This window comes from Coloeus monedula (assembly GCF_965178545.1).
Source record: "Coloeus monedula genome assembly, chromosome: 4".
Lineage (NCBI taxonomy): Eukaryota > Metazoa > Chordata > Aves > Passeriformes > Corvidae > Coloeus > Coloeus monedula.
The window spans coordinates 63,676,388-63,691,867 of record NC_138784.1 but is presented as its reverse complement, the minus strand read 5'-3'; the positions used below and the strand labels follow the sequence as shown (position 1 = coordinate 63,691,867).

Below are 15,480 nucleotides of genomic sequence, written 5' to 3'. Positions count from 1 at the left end.
CCAGTGTCAATATCGCAAGTACTAAGTTATGGTATGTTTTACTGGGTATTTCTTAAGAAGAATGCTTAAGAAAAGAAGGTGTCTCTGAAAAGTTCTGTAATGACAAGTGCCTGGCCCAGTACTGATCTTTTTTTTTTGTTGCTATTTTGTTTTAGTAATGTTTGGAAAAATTCACACACTATCAGAATAGCAAATCATGATAAGAACTTCTGGAGCACTCTATAAACTGAACACGTATCACAGGGGGGAAAAAACACCAAAGCAAACCAGCCAAGAAACAAACCCTACCATGCCCAAGATTCATGCTGCCTTTGAAGGAGATGGGGTTTTACACAACTTGTTTTAACAGAGATGGACAAAGATCATCCTATTTGTGAACAGGGATTGCAGTTCTGCCTGTGAACACTTGGGCATTGTATTGGGATGAACAGGGTTGAAAATATTTGTAGTTGGTGACAGATCAATCAGCTGAACAAAAGCACTGATGATCAGCAGGGCTGGACTGGGCAGCAAGGACATTTTAGCCTCACTGGAATGGAGTTCCTGGCCTGAGCAGGTCTTGGAGCACCCACTATGTAACCAAACAGCTGAGTGGTCCCAGGCCAGATGCTTCATGTTTTCTGTCATTACTTCCTAGTTGATGATGAGCCAGCCTAGATGTTTCTTCCACCTCAAAAGTCAAAATATTATTTATAAATTGGCAAAGGTTCAGAAGTGAGACAGGCAAGTAATCCAACACCTGGGAAGTGCATATTACAGTGATCTGTATCTTTGGCATCTCTGGCAGTTTGGCTTTTTCAAAGAGTAAGAAGCAACTTGATCAAGGTCTTTATGTGGGAAGAAGACACCATCTGATACATTTCAGTTCTCACATCTGTTAGAGAAAGGTACAACAAAATCTAATGCCTGGAAGCTGAATCTAGTCAGGTAATTACCATTCTATTATATCCTAAATCTTCTGTGGGGTCTTGTCACAGGCTGTCACTAGATACTTTTCTGGACAAGTAAATCTGCAGAACAGACCTAATATTCCAGTATAGCATCTTGATTTCAAGGCACACATTTAGCATCTGACAAGTTACTGTCCTTAGTTCTGACTCCCCCTAGACAGGCACAGAAAGGAGCACTACAAAGGAAACAACCACACTATTTTTTACTCAGATTTGTTTTAATTTATGAGCAGTAACATTTGACACAGCCAAAGCCTGAAGCAGCTTCCCTCTGCCAGGTCTCCCTAGCCCAGGCACACCAGCCCTTTCCATCTCCTTGGCCACAGCATTCCCACAGTGAGGGAGGGACAGAGGTCCTGCAGGCTGAAAGCAAGCACCTCTTCTGTCCTCTGCCCACGGTGGGCTTCTGCAGAGAGACATCCTGCATGGCTCTGTGCAAGAAGTCTCCATGGTACAGCAGGGAAGAGCTGCATGATGCTGATGGCCCTTTGTCTCATCTTCTCCATCCCTGGTGGCTGGAAAGGACCAAGGCAGTGTTGTCACTTGAAGGCTCCAGCCCATGGTGACTTCTACAGGACTTCAACAAGACCAAATGGGATTTGCAGTTTGACAAGGAAAGCTCCCAGACTGTGAATTGCTTTCCTAAACACATATCCTAAAGATCAAGCACAAGTTTTTGGTGTGGAGACAAGGCATTCTGGGTGAATTTTTACAACCTGTGTTTTGCAAATGGGTCTATTGTAGTCATTTCTCAAAAAGACACATTATGAATCAAAAATCAATTCACATGTTGAGATATTCATTTTGAGTAATAGTACCAGGGAAAAAAAACAAGCCAGAAGTGCTCTGTTGCAATATTTTCAAAATAAAATTATCTTGGCTTTGTTATCTAGTACTCTTTCATTCTAAAATTGATCTATGTTTAGTGTTAATAAATAGTAAAAATACGTGAAAAGCGAGTAATGTATCGGACTGGATATTAGTTTCCCCTAATTTATTTTCAGTATTTTCACCAAATAGGAAAATCAATTTTTCTCACAACTCTATTCAGTATAAGTAAGAGTCTCTCTTCCAACGTATTGGTCTCCAGTTTTCTCCTCTATTACGGAGACTCTTACTTTTACCAGTTATATTAACTTGTGGTTTTCCCCAGATGATGACTTCTGACATTTTCATTTACATAAGTTCCCTTTAAATTTTTCTGCTATTAGTTGTGATTATAATGAGTTAGCCTCTACTGTAAGTTTCATTAATATAATGTTTATTGCCTCCTTTGGATAATGAAGCTATTAATTAAAATTGTATCTAACAAGGATCCACTGGGTATGTGACTAAATATTGCTCCAACATTGGTTTTGATTATTTTCATTGTCTTTCAAAAGGTTTTCAGTACACATTGTAAAGAGCCTATCCAAGTCACTTCAAAAATTTTGGACAAGATACTGAAAAATGCAGTATCACGTTCTCCAATAAAATCAGAATGCTATCCCACTTCCCTCCTATTGCCATTTAACTGGCAAGAACTATGTTGGATAAAACATATGCTGTGTAAACTCCCACTGTTTAATGCTATTTGGTTTCATTAGCCTCTTCATGTTGGTAGCCATTTCCATCTATTTTTCCCATCATTGTACACTTTTTTTATGCATAGTGTAATAATATTGTCTTTTTCCCCACTGTAAAAGTCTTGATACTTTTTTTGAGATCTATTAAAGTGTTGGCTTTACTTAACAGCTCTTTACCTTGGTACCACTATTAAGATGAAAAATTAGTTTAGAGACATTTTTGGGCCAACTATAATTTCAGCAGTACATGTGAAGTAAATATTTATTCAAATGACTGCTTGGGGCTAAAAAAAAAAGGAGACATTCCAGAAGTCCATTTGCATCAGGAGAAGGACCAGAAGTCTACATAAAGTGTTGTTCTATTTTTCAGTGAAAAGGGAAAGTTTATAGCAGATGACACAAGGACTGATATTTGGTGGGATTTTTTTTTTTTTTTGCTTCCTCCTGGGTGTTAAATTTGATAATATGATTAGTGCCATTATCTTTATTATAAAGAGGTGAAATTTCAGGTGTGGAATAAGAATAAGTTAAGGACCATGTACATGAGTTTGCTTATTAGGGGAGCCTGCAGAAATCACTGAGGGAATTGTAAATCTTACAGACAAGAGGCTGAGACAATATTACAGCACACATGGGGGACGACAGCTTTTAGAATATTAGGAAGATTAGAAAAGACAAATATAGTGTATGTATTCAGAAAGGGATGAGAGAGGGGTATAAACATGGAGTATACAACTGAAGAAATAACAGGTAGGTAAGCTTTAATTCCTAGAGTAATATAGAAACAAACAATGTTTTTTATGGGTACCTGGAAGATAAAGTAGGGTTGAGTACAGATTTATCAAGGAATGATCTTGTAAGATTTAATTTCTTCCATTCTATTGCAGGATAGCTTGTAGATAAAGGCAAAGATATAGGTATCCCCTATCTTGCCTCCTTTAAGGCTTTGATGCCCTCTTAAGTAATATTTTCACAGCCAGATAAGAAAAGGTATATAGGTGAAGCTCCTGGGAGGTGAATGTGTAGGTAGGTGGCAAGGAACACTTTAAAAGAGCAGCTACTTTCTGCTCACTGATATACTGGATGTGTGTATCTTTAGCAGTTCCACACAAGTCTGCCTTGGGTTTGGTGTTACTCAATACTGTTATTAATGGCTTGAACACTGAAATAGGTTATATGCTTATTAAGTCACTAGATTATATTAACCTAAGTGAGCTGCAGGCACTCTGGAGACCTAAGCAGTTAAATACTTAAGCTGTGCCCAGGTTAGTATAACCTGCTTGTCATCAGGGCTAATGAATCACATTAACATCTTGCTAATGTGACCATACTGCTCGGGGTAGCTGTGATATCTCTGAATGGCACTGCATTATGCCACAGAGATTCTCTCGAAGAGAGGAATTCCACACTTTCTCCATTTAATCACATTTCCCAGTCTGCTCCAGGTCAAGATGCTGATTTACTGGCAGCTCACTTAGGTACATTTAAACATTTTGCCATAAATCCTCCTGGAAACAGCAGACTCAGTTGTGCTGTGTTGTGTAATGCCAGAGTGAATGCTCACTTTATGCTAGGATATCATCTTGCACAGCATCAAAATCACACACTGCAGCTCCCAAGCTTCCCCTGCAGATTCCTCTATCCAAGTATTGATCAGGCCCTGTGTGTTAGAAAGGTCTGCATAGTCCCTAGCACCTACACTAGAAGAGTGGTAATTTTCCAGCTTCACATGAAAATATATTAGATTGCAGGAGGACTATGATTCTAGCAGATCAATGCCAGAGGAGTTAATATCACCTACTTTTGCCTCCCCGTTGTATAGTTCTAAAATTAGAAGCAAGCAGAAACACTGTGCAGCATCCTAATTGGCTTGTCACTAGGATAAAGTAACTGCCCAGCTTCTGACTTACCAGAGACCAGAAGGTTCTCTTGCTACATCCTCACTGGTTGGTTGCTTAGCCTCTTGGGAAGAAATGTTTGGAAATAAATGTAACATGTACTTAATTAATTAGAATTTTTATCTATTTAAAGCATATTTTTTTATCTGGTGTGAGGTAAAATATTTTTAGTCATTCTCCACTATGAAAAAAATTGCCTGCAAACATTGTAAGTCACATCCTGACTGCAGTAATTTTACCTTGTTAAAGGCAAAGAAGGGGACTTCACCACTGGCAGGTACAATTTTTGAGAACAACATCAAAGTTATATTGAGCATCATATAATCCTTATACAAATGACTGAATGTTTACCGTAGTGAAGTTTTAGCTACCTACATGATTCTTGGGGCTCTGGAAAGAAAACCTAAAATGCATCTTGTTGGCAGAAGAGTTTATGTACTTACCTTAGACTAGGCTGGTCCAGAGAAATATAAGTCCTTCTCCACGTGAATTTCAGTCTAGGAGACATATATTAACTAAGCTTTTATTACATGAAAAACATGTCTAGACAGCAGCCTTAGCTGCACAGCTATCTTTGAAGATGTACAGCATATAGCCTGCAGCACGGTATTTCACAGCACCTTTTGTGTTGAATCTCCTGACCCTCTGGCAAACAGCTGCTGCAGCAAGAGCAGCAAGATTCCGTCACTTTAGGGGGAGTCTCCGGTGGTGTCTCTGAACGGCACGACACGGCAAGGCACCTGAAAGCTCTGTCTGGGTTAATTAGCAGCCCTGACAAGCAGGCTATGCTAGTGAGGCAGAGCACTGTGCTGGGTGGCTGCTGCTGGCAGTGAGATGACTTGCTCAGAAGAGCCCCAGGTGCAGCACTGGGCCTTGCAGAACGCCCCCGGCATTGTAACAGAGCATACAGGGCCTCAAGAGGGAGCATTCCTTGGAGAGCAGGGACTGGAAGGTTTAGCTTCCAGCTGGTCCCTAAAGTGTTTTATTTTAGACAGTGTGTGTCAGAGTCATTTTGCAACTCCTCCAAGTTGGAGAGGCTGAGGGAAGGAAGATGAAACAGGTCTTAGCTGACTCACGTGTCATGGTGCCTTAAGTTCTCTCCATCCTCAGCATGGATCTTAATAACTGTGTTCCCACCTTCCCTGAACTTACCTCATCAGCTTCATCTGTACTCCCACCTGCTCTCCCCTTCAACAGCCACTCTCCATCCCACTTTTTTGCAGGTGAACCTAGCCTGGGTTATGAAGTCCAATCTTCTGCTGTCACTGGGAACTCTGCTACTTAATCCCTTTACAGAGCTTTTCTTTCTTTTCAAGGCTGGTGGGATCTTTTCTTCCTTCCAGTCTTTACTTCCACATACAGCCCAGGTACTTCTCACCTTCCTCACATCCTTTCCCTCTCATGACAGCCACTGCTCCTTGCCTGACCACCATTCTCCCACCTACCCCCTCTCTGCCTACTGAAGTGGATGTCTGTCATTTACAGCCAAGCACCTTGATTCAGGGTAGACTTCAGAATATGTGGCTTTTTTCTGATGATTGCACACCATTCCCCAGTGCTTCAGGATATCAAGTCCTGCACGCTTCTGGGAATGTGGCTCCAGAATGGCCACACTGTTCTTCCCAGCTCTGCCCTTATGGGTGCCCTACAGGACTCCCCCTCCACTATCACCTCCACCAGTAGGAGTGAACTCAAGAGAAATGGTACAAATCTAAGCTACTCTCTAATTTTTACAGTAGGCCTAAATTGGACCATTTGTGACTGAAACAGTGATGGCAAGAGCAGTTTCAGCAACATCAATAACAGTAATTCTAGCCAGCCCTTTGCTGTGCCTCTCCCATGGTTGTTAACACCACAGAAATAGAAAGAAATGCCATTTCCTACTCCCCAAGAAGGAACATTTCACCAGTGCAGCTGGGTTCCAGGGGAAAGAGAGCCAAAATGTGCAGAAACCATAATAAAATAAGACATAATGTAAAAGTTAATGCTTTGTGATAGACAGTAAGTGCTCACCACTGGTGAGGCTGTGGGTTGCCACAGCAACAGGACTACACACACCAGGCTGCACTGTGGGGCTGCTGGGGCTGCACATTGGGGCTGCTTAAAGGCCATCATCCTGCTGCCCTGAGCAAACACACCAGCACCTGTTTGCAGCCAGCTCCAGACAACACAGCACAAGGGAAAAATCAATCCAGACTGACGCATGCCTTAAGATGCTGTCTACCAGCAGTTAAGCTGTAATCAAGCCCAAAACATGCATAGGCACAAAAAGCCCTGCTTGGCCTTCATCATTGCCCCAGCTTCAGCTCACACTGAATTCTGGAAAGCAGGGAGCAGAGTGGAGACCTTCTTCTTTTTCAGCTCCTGCTATGGATATCCATGTATCCTTGGACAAAAGCTGGAGAAGCCTCAAGTCTACCATGACTTGCCTTCCTTCTCTTCAAGACTCGGGATCTAGGCCAGCCCAAATTAAAGTAGTCTGTTATTTGTATATATCTGTATCTGTTTTGTTAAAAGGTTGTAACAGTTATATGTAGCTATTTAAACAGGGTGAGAGTGAAATTATAAATTGTAGATAGGCACTGAGTGATACCACAGAAAAAGGGGAGGAAAGCCCTGGAGAGGTAGAGCAGTTCATGAATCCTTTCATGCAGTTACAGATATGAAAAAACTCATAGCAGCTTAGACCTCTCTATGAACCAGGGGAAAAAACTTCTGAGGCAGAGCTGCATTTTAGGAGGTTTGGATGGGAGACACTGTTCAGAGGGGCTGGCAGGAGGCAGTCATGTGTCTGAGCAGGGACATCCCCCTCATGGAAGTTTGCCTATGTCTGTGTGAGCCTACCCTCATGTGCTCAACAACTTTTCCCAGTTCCCTCAACCGTCATCAAAACTTATCATTCATTGTTTGACACCTTTATTGCTATTTATTCATGAATGTGTAACTTCCTACTACCCCATTCCCTCCTCAGAGACTTTTTTGGTGTAATTCCTCTCTTGATAACTCTTCTCCAACCATGCATTCACCCCTTCCCCCTTCCATTTTTTTTTCATTTCCCACCATGTGAATATCAATGAATTCCCAGATGTGCATTTTTTGTCAGACATTGCCTATAGCCCAGCAACTGAATGCCTGTTTTTCTTACCCATCATGTCCAAGGGTTTCCCAGCACAACACACAGCCTCTCCCCACAGTGCTCCAAACAAAATATTTAAGTAGTTCTCCACCACAGCTCCACCACTGCAAGTAACTGACATGTTCCAAAGAGAAATGCTGTGATTAGAAACATTAACTAAATAACTTTGATTATAAGCTTTTATTTTGTGTTTTGTGAAATGATCTGTATAATCAAAAAATGAGCACATCCATGGTAAGATAAAATGATCAGCAGTGTGTTTCAGGCCAATTTGGGGTACAACTATACTTCTAAAGATTGTATAAGTTCTCTTTAAACTTGCCTATTTTTAACCACACATGTACATGAAAAAATTTTAAGAACAATATAATGGTTGGAAAACCCAGTACTGAAGAGGATGTGCCAAAAAAAGAGCCATCTGTGCCACTTGATTTACGTCCCTTTGTTCTGCATGCATGCTCACATGCTAATTGGTAAACAGGATCCTGTCTTATCAGGCGCAGGAGACAGCAGCTGCTGTCCAGAAAGATCAGGATGATGAGAATCCTGTTTCACCTGTTGAAGAAGCTTTTGGTGACAATCCCGGCTCAAAACTCAGACTCTTTTTTAGGTGAGACTAGATGGCAGCCACGGGGCTGGGACCCAGTTAATTTTCAGGGAGAAAAATCGTGGAGGTACAACATTGTTGGAGAAAATGGATAATCTTCTGAGAATTAAGATGATGAAAGCTGTCCAGAAGAGCTGGGGACTATCCCTGCTTCTGCCACAGAATTCTTCTGTGATGCCAGGCACAAAGCTTAAAATTTTTCATAGATGAGCAGTACCTCAGTATGGCTCCTTCTGAGGCTTTGTTTTCAGAACTGCTGCAACCAAAATCCATGGGAAGTCCGTTCTGAGAAATAAGGTCCCAGCTGCCTTTTAACTATTCTGTCCAGAATACTCCAACCTTCTATCTCATAGAGACATTCTATTTTCTAATGCTATGAGGCACACATATAATTGTGGTAAGAACCATAAAAGTACCTCCTATGCCTGTCTTCAGGTATTCTGAAGAAATTGTGATACCAAAAAGTGACACTAGAGGTTTCAGAGCTTGAGAGGGAGAAACCAGAGAGATGCAGATGCCCCCAAAACCAGACATCTAATACCACTTTCCCATTTCCAATGCAGTAAACTGAAGGACTCATGGGTATCACCTGAAGTCCATGTGAAATATATGCCCTTTTGGTGCTGGAGACCAGAGAGGACATCCTAGGACAACCAAACCAATCACTGCCTAGGCACAGGTCTTTTGTCCACAGTCTTTTACTTAGCTTTTCAGCAGAATCCTAGTTTCTTCCCCTGCTTCTGGCCTTTCCTCTTCTTGTATAGACTGGCTCCCACATTTACCTACCCTAGTCTGACTCTTGTTTCCCAGCTTCTTCTCAAAACTCAGTATTTTGTCCTCATCAGCTCTGTTAGCCCATTTCTTCTACAAGCAACTCGTTTCTTCTTTCCTGACTCCTTCCCAGGTCCATATCTCTGCTTCCTGCCATACCAATTCCTAGGTTCATCTTTCTTGAATGTGTGCACATTTACAGGCCCACTACCAGTAAACCTCCCATTTGGCACAGATCCCTTCCCCACTACTTCCCTTTTTGGTTTTTGGTTTGGTTTTGTTGGGTTTTTTTTATCTCACAGAACATCCTTCCCAACCCTCCCTCCGACCTCCATTCCTAAATTGTCTTGGGCCACTTCAGGCCTCCTTCCTGCCTTCTATATCTGGCTCGTATTGTCTGCACCTCCACACTGCACGGCCGCTTAGATGGGGAAGAGAGGCATCCTGCACCGATTCCTGGGGCCTGGCAAACCTCAGCCTGAAGAAAACAGAAGGGAGCACCGAAGAACCATCACTCCTCCTGGTGCTCGAGGCTGGAACAAGTTCAGCTCTTCTCTGAAGGCGGCATATGAGCAGTCCGGTCACGCGCAGCAGCTGCAGCAGGAGCACGACGAGGCAGCCAGCGGAGCACACCCGGCCACCTCCAGCAGCACTGGACAAAGCCCACTCGGTGTGAACCAAATCTCCAGGAATTTTAGCAGTACTTTGCACATTTGGACCCGCCTACCTAAGGAAGCGAGGCACGTGTGAGGATTTGGGGTCCACACTACCTATGCTGCCTGTGTCTTAAGCATTCCCATGCCATGTGTCCCAAGGACAGTGCATGACTGACTGCACGGAGACGGCTCCCTTTGTGCTCCCACCCTTCGGTCACAGCTTCCCCATCTCTGACTGTCCCCGACTCGAGCGCGGCGGTCTGAAACTGGTAGCAGGTGCTGCCCCTTCTTAAACTGCTCTGCGGAAAACTTGGGAAGGGCTGGCGTTGCCGCTGCATTGGGCTACGCCTGGTTACTGGCAGTCGTGGGGCAGAAATCAAACTTCGCCTGAAACAACTGAAAATTTAAGGAATGCCAGGAGTCATTTCCACGGGAGGCTCTCTCCCTCCTGCCGGCGCCGCGGAGCGCCAGTATTTAACTGAGCGCGGCCCCTGCCGGCACGGCGCGGCAGCCGGACCGCTCGCTCTGCCGAGCCTCCCCTCGCTTACTGCTGTGAGCTCGGGCTCAGCGCACAGGTCGGGGACTGCAAATCCAAGTGTCACTGGCACAGGAATGATTATTACCATTTGCTAATTGCTCGTTAATGTACGCTAATCACTGCTGCATGCCAGCGCGCTCAGCGCACCGAGTGCCAGGCAGAAGCACTGGGCTGGAGCGGAGCGGCCCCTCTCAGCCTCGGCCCCGCGCTGCGAGCCGCCACCGCGCCCCACGGCTGCGCTGTGTGAGCACAGCGCTCTCCTCCGCGGCCGCCATCCCGCTCCCGAGGCGAGGAGCGGCCCCTGGGGATTCCTGCCTCCCCCGGGCTCCAGGCTTTGCCCCGAGGAGGTTTCCTTCAGCCGGGAGACAAGCGTCTCCGGCTCCCCCCGCGCCAGGGCAGGCACCGCCGCTCACCCGCCGCAGGGGACCCAGCAGGTGCCGCCCCCGGCTGGAGAGGGGATGATGTTTTGTGCGGGGACGGGAACACCACACACACGTTCTAAACTTCAGAACTCGCTTCCTGAACATGCCTCCCAGGACGCGCTGCAGGAGCAGCGGCGAGAGCGGGTCCGCCGGCAGCCGCTGTCCCGGCCGGGAGAGGCGCCCGCGGGCTGAGGGGAGCCGCACACAGGGCTCGCCCTGCCCGCCCGGGGAAAGGGCGCCGGCGGCCCCCTCGCCCCCGCCTGCCGCCGCCACCACCTCCCCTCGGGGCCGGCCCTGACCCGTGCCCCCGCCGTGGCTGCGCAGGGCGGCGGGACGCCCGCGGCGGGCAGTGCGCGGGTGGCGCCCGGCGGCGGAGGGCGGGCTGCGGGGCGGGCGGTGCGCGGGGCCGGCCGCGCTGCGCTGCGCCCCGATAGGCGGCGGCGGGCGGTGTCGGTGCTGCCGCCGCTGCCGCGGCTGCTGGTGCTGGCGCGGAGCCGCTGAAGCCCGGCAGAGGGGCTAGCCGGCTCTCGCACGCAGCGGCGGCGGCGGAGCGCGTCGCGTCGAGCGGAGCGAGCGGGGAGGAGGAGGAGAAGGAGGAGGAGGAGGAGGAGTAGGAGGAAGGGGAGGGGGGCATCTTCTCGGCGAGGATGCCCGGAGCGGCTGCAGGGACGGCGGCTACAGGAGCAGGCTCGTCAGGAGCGGTAGCAGCGGGGATGCTCCCAGCTCAGGAGGCGGCCAAGATCTACCACACCAACTACGTGAGGAACTCGCGGGCCATCGGCGTGCTCTGGGCCATCTTCACCATCTGCTTTGCCATCGTCAACGTGGTGTGCTTCATCCAGCCGTACTGGATCGGGGACGGCGTGGACACCCCGCAGGCGGGCTACTTCGGGCTCTTCCACTACTGCATCGGCAACGGCTTCAGCCGGGAACTCACCTGCCGGGGCAGCTTCACGGACTTCTCCAGCCTACCCTCGGGAGCCTTCAAAGCTGCGTCCTTCTTCATCGGGCTCTCGATGATGCTCATCATCGCCTGCATCGTCTGCTTCATCCTCTTCTTCTTCTGCAACACAGCCACTGTCTACAAGATCTGTGCCTGGATGCAGCTGACCTCGGGTGAGTGGAGGCAGCGGCCCCGGTGCTGGGGGGCTCCGCGCTGCACTGCCCTGCCCGGCACAGCCCGGCCCGGCCCGAGGGGCACGGGCGGCTCTGGACAAACTTGCGGCGCCGGTGCGGGTCAGGAGGGAGTCGGGGAGCGGCGGGGGACGGGTGGCGAGGGCCGGGGGTGGCCCGCCGGGGCAGGCCGGGAGAGGGTGTTTGGGGGTGCCGCGACACATCGGCAGCGTCGCAGAGCGGTGCCGGTGCCTGTCCCGGGCTGCCCCGCCGCCTGCCTGGGCGTGGGCCAAGTCAGGCTCAGCCGCAGCTCCTCGCACCCCTCCGAGAGTCGCCCGGGGGAGCTGCCTGGTTTCGGTCTGTGAACCGACCCGTGGGCATCGAGCAGCTCCAGGGACGGCGGGCGGCGGCGGGCGGCAGCGGGCGGGTGTCCTCCAGCGCGTGGTCTATTGTAAAGGTCAGGAGAAAATGGCAGTGGGGACACTTCGAGCAGGCGACGGTGGATGAAGGCAGCTGTCCGCCTGTTGGAGCTTCGTCCCAGTCCCATATGGCCAAGGCAGAGCCCACTTTGGCTCCGTGGGAGGGGTTGGCGAGGTCTTTTTGCTAGCGAACTGGAAGGGCAGCTGAGGTCGTTGGATGTGGCATGCACGAGTTTTAGTTGTGGTCTGTTTCACTTGTTCACAAGGTTTATTTTCCACTGTATGTTAGGAGTGTAGAGAAAAAGAATTTATTTCAGTTGCTGATTTTGACTCAGAAGATCTCCTGACTTCATTTGACTTTCCCCATCACATCCAGTGTCTCCCTGGGGAAAGCGTATAGTAAGAAAGAGGGAGAACACCAAGACATATCTTTCTGCATTTCCAGCACAGCTTTCCCTCTGAATTAGCAGAGAGCTGATTATTTGTGTGCAGCTGGGAGGATAAGGAGAAAACAGTGGTCTGTAGAATTAAGACAGTAATATAAGCAGTTTTAGCAAGACAGAAAATATTAATTCTTCAATCATTTGGAAAAAAAGGGGCTAAAATCGAAGCATACCTGTTACATGTCCTCCTGGTAAAACCCTGAAACTGAGAAGTTTTGAAATAAGCAGGAATGAGGTGTTAGGGAAACATAACAAAATGTCACCAAAATGGGCTCACAATCACTTTTTCAGTCCCCTTAATTGACCTACATTCGTTTCAGTTTCCAAGCAAAAATTCTTTTGAGTTTTTTACTGAACAGCTTCAGCATTATTCAGTTTGCCACCTAGTCCATGAGACTTTGTGGAATTTGCTGGTTTGTATGAAACAGCTTTAGCCATTTCTCTCACTGCTGGTGTTTTTCTGTGTGCTATTATACATTTTTATACTGTTTCCATCACTGAAGTGTCCTGGTAATTTCTTTCTGTATCATTTGGGGAGTGATCTGAAGGCGCTTGAGGCTGGTAGGTTTTTCCCCAATTCCAGCAAGTCTAGTTTTACGTTCATTATCTCTGCACTGGGAACCCTCTTGGATGCTGGTGGCTTCTCTGATACAGTCTGGTTAATTGTACAGAGTCATGTCACTTGGCTCTGGGCAGAGTTTCATTTTTGCACCACTGATGTCTCCTCTGCTCCATTAAGGACTTCTGCTTCCAGCTGTCTCCTCTCCTTATGGCTCTGCTGCTAAAAGGTGCCATGAATATTCAGTTTTGATACATTTCAGCATGTTTTGTTCATGTCCAGTATGCAGTAGGACAGCACAATTGCCAAATCCCTTGCACTTTCCAACACCAATATCTATTTATATGGTTGCACTTCTTCATGCCAGGAGACACTAGTGCATAGTAGATAAAATGAATCCGATTCCTTTACTGCATTTCTGTACAGGTGAATAATAATGTTTAGAAACCCCCACATGCAACTGGTCTACTGGAGCCCAAGGAGTCTATACCATGCTGCACATGTGCAGGTGTGACTGGAGATACGTTTTCAGGCAAAGCAACACAGAATTTTTGACATCTCCGAAGCTGGTAGATGCACTGTTGCCATTAAAAGTCAACAAAAGGAGCTTTATGTCAGCAGAAGAATCACTTCTCAGACTGCTTCCCTCCAAAATTAATAAGGGAATACATGGATAGCCAAGTGGTTGTTTGCTGCCTTTCCCAATTTGTACACGAATGCCCTGGAAGAATTACAGCAATGCTGGGTGTTGAAAGAACCTGACTTTATTGGTTGCTGAATGTTTTACCTTAATTCAGTATTTACCTCACTGTTCATTTCTGTATTAAAAAAGTTTCCTCAAGGGAGAAAAAGCCACCAAAAAGTCCATATTGGTGCGGGTTGCATCCTTTGAAGAAGAAAACAAAGGTGGTGGGACAGAAGGAAAACTTAGAGTAAAATGTGCAGGACAGGAGTGTTAAAATGGTATTTTTTCTCTGAGCTCTATGACCTACTTCTGTTATTAGTTTACTGTTTGGAGAGTAAAAGTAATAAATAATAGTAATCCTAAAATGCTTATCTCACAAAAACCAATATAGTAATGTCATCTACATATGCACATAGTTCTGTGTAGTACAGGAACAAAATTGAATCTGAAGTAGTGAAATAAAGAAGCATGTGAATATAGCTTTGATTTTGCTTGCTATTATGTACCTTCATAGTGTTAGCATTTGGTTAGGTCATATAATACTTAAAATGGATGCAATTTAAATCTTGTTAGAATCAGGTTTCTGACTTGGGATCATGCTTGATTTAGGATTGCAAATAAAAGCTTAGGAACTTATTTCTTTAGAAGAAAGATTTTGATCACAGTCTGTCTTGCATGAGTCATTTTAAATTGTCAGCATGATATAGCTCTTGTTTTGAAGAGCTGTTTTTTAAATAAGAAAAAGACAAACAATATCTTGGACACATACACTTTCAGTCTTTGTTGCTGTCTAATCATCTCGATGACTAGACATGTCTATGTCATGATAAAGAAGAAAAATCCTGAGAAAAAAGGTATTTCCTGTGTGTACATGAGTATAACATAGATGAGATGGCCTTATGATTTAGCTGTGGCTTAGACTGCTTTTTTTGTTCCATGTGCATTATGCTGTCAGGGTACACTTAATACTTTGAGAGCCAGTGTTGGCAGTCTCGTTCTCCATCTCCTAACCTCCTCTTCTGCAATTGCAAAATCATAGGTACAAGCACTTGCATATGCACTTACCTAATTTGAGCAGCTGCATGAATACAAACTCTTGAAATCATTAGGAATTAGGTACTATTGTTCTTTATTACTCTACACCAAAATTTGCAGGAAACCTCACAAATAAATATAATTCTTGAGATCTATCCCTGTATAGGTTAAGTAAACACTTCAGTTCTGTCATTGTGATTTTTTTCGCTATTAGATATTTGTCATTACTTTTTTCCTTTACTAGGATGTTTCAAGTTATAAGAAAGAAAAAAAAAAAAGAAAACAAAAGAAAGGCATAAAAGTGTCCCATGGACAAGTAGGATGAAGCCAATATATAGGTTTTTCAAAAGGTGCCTGAGCCCATGGCCACAGTAAGAGGACCATTGAACAAAACATAAAAGCTCTGGCAAACCACAGTCCAATGATCTGGCAAACCACAGATCCAGTAACATGGGCCCACAAAAGCATCAGAGCATCATCTTGCCCTTTGTATTTTCAGTTCTCCAGCACTTGTACTCAGGGACTTCCTCAGGTGGATCTTGGCATTTAAAAGCTCTTGCTGGATTTTTTTTTTTTTTTTTTTGAGACTTTGGTCGCTTTTTGAACCTGTGCAAACTTCTAGCATTTACAGTGCTCCAGAGCAAGGAGTTCCACAGCTTGATACTGTGTGCTGTGTGAAGATT

The 15,480-nt window shown here is 46.0% G+C and overlaps 1 protein-coding gene across 1 annotated transcript in view; it reads left to right on the top strand.

Moving 5' to 3' along the window:
• Positions 1 to 11,190: 11,190 nt before the first annotated feature.
• LHFPL3 (LHFPL tetraspan subfamily member 3) overlaps positions 11,191 to 15,480 on the top strand; it is a gene marked incomplete at both ends in the record, with an annotated part of 163,295 nt that continues 159,005 nt past the window's right edge. Inside the window, one exon of the mRNA XM_082280371.1 lies at positions 11,191 to 11,659. Within this exon, the coding sequence (XP_082136497.1) occupies positions 11,191 to 11,659 (469 nt within the window). The remainder of the gene's footprint in view (positions 11,660 to 15,480) is intronic.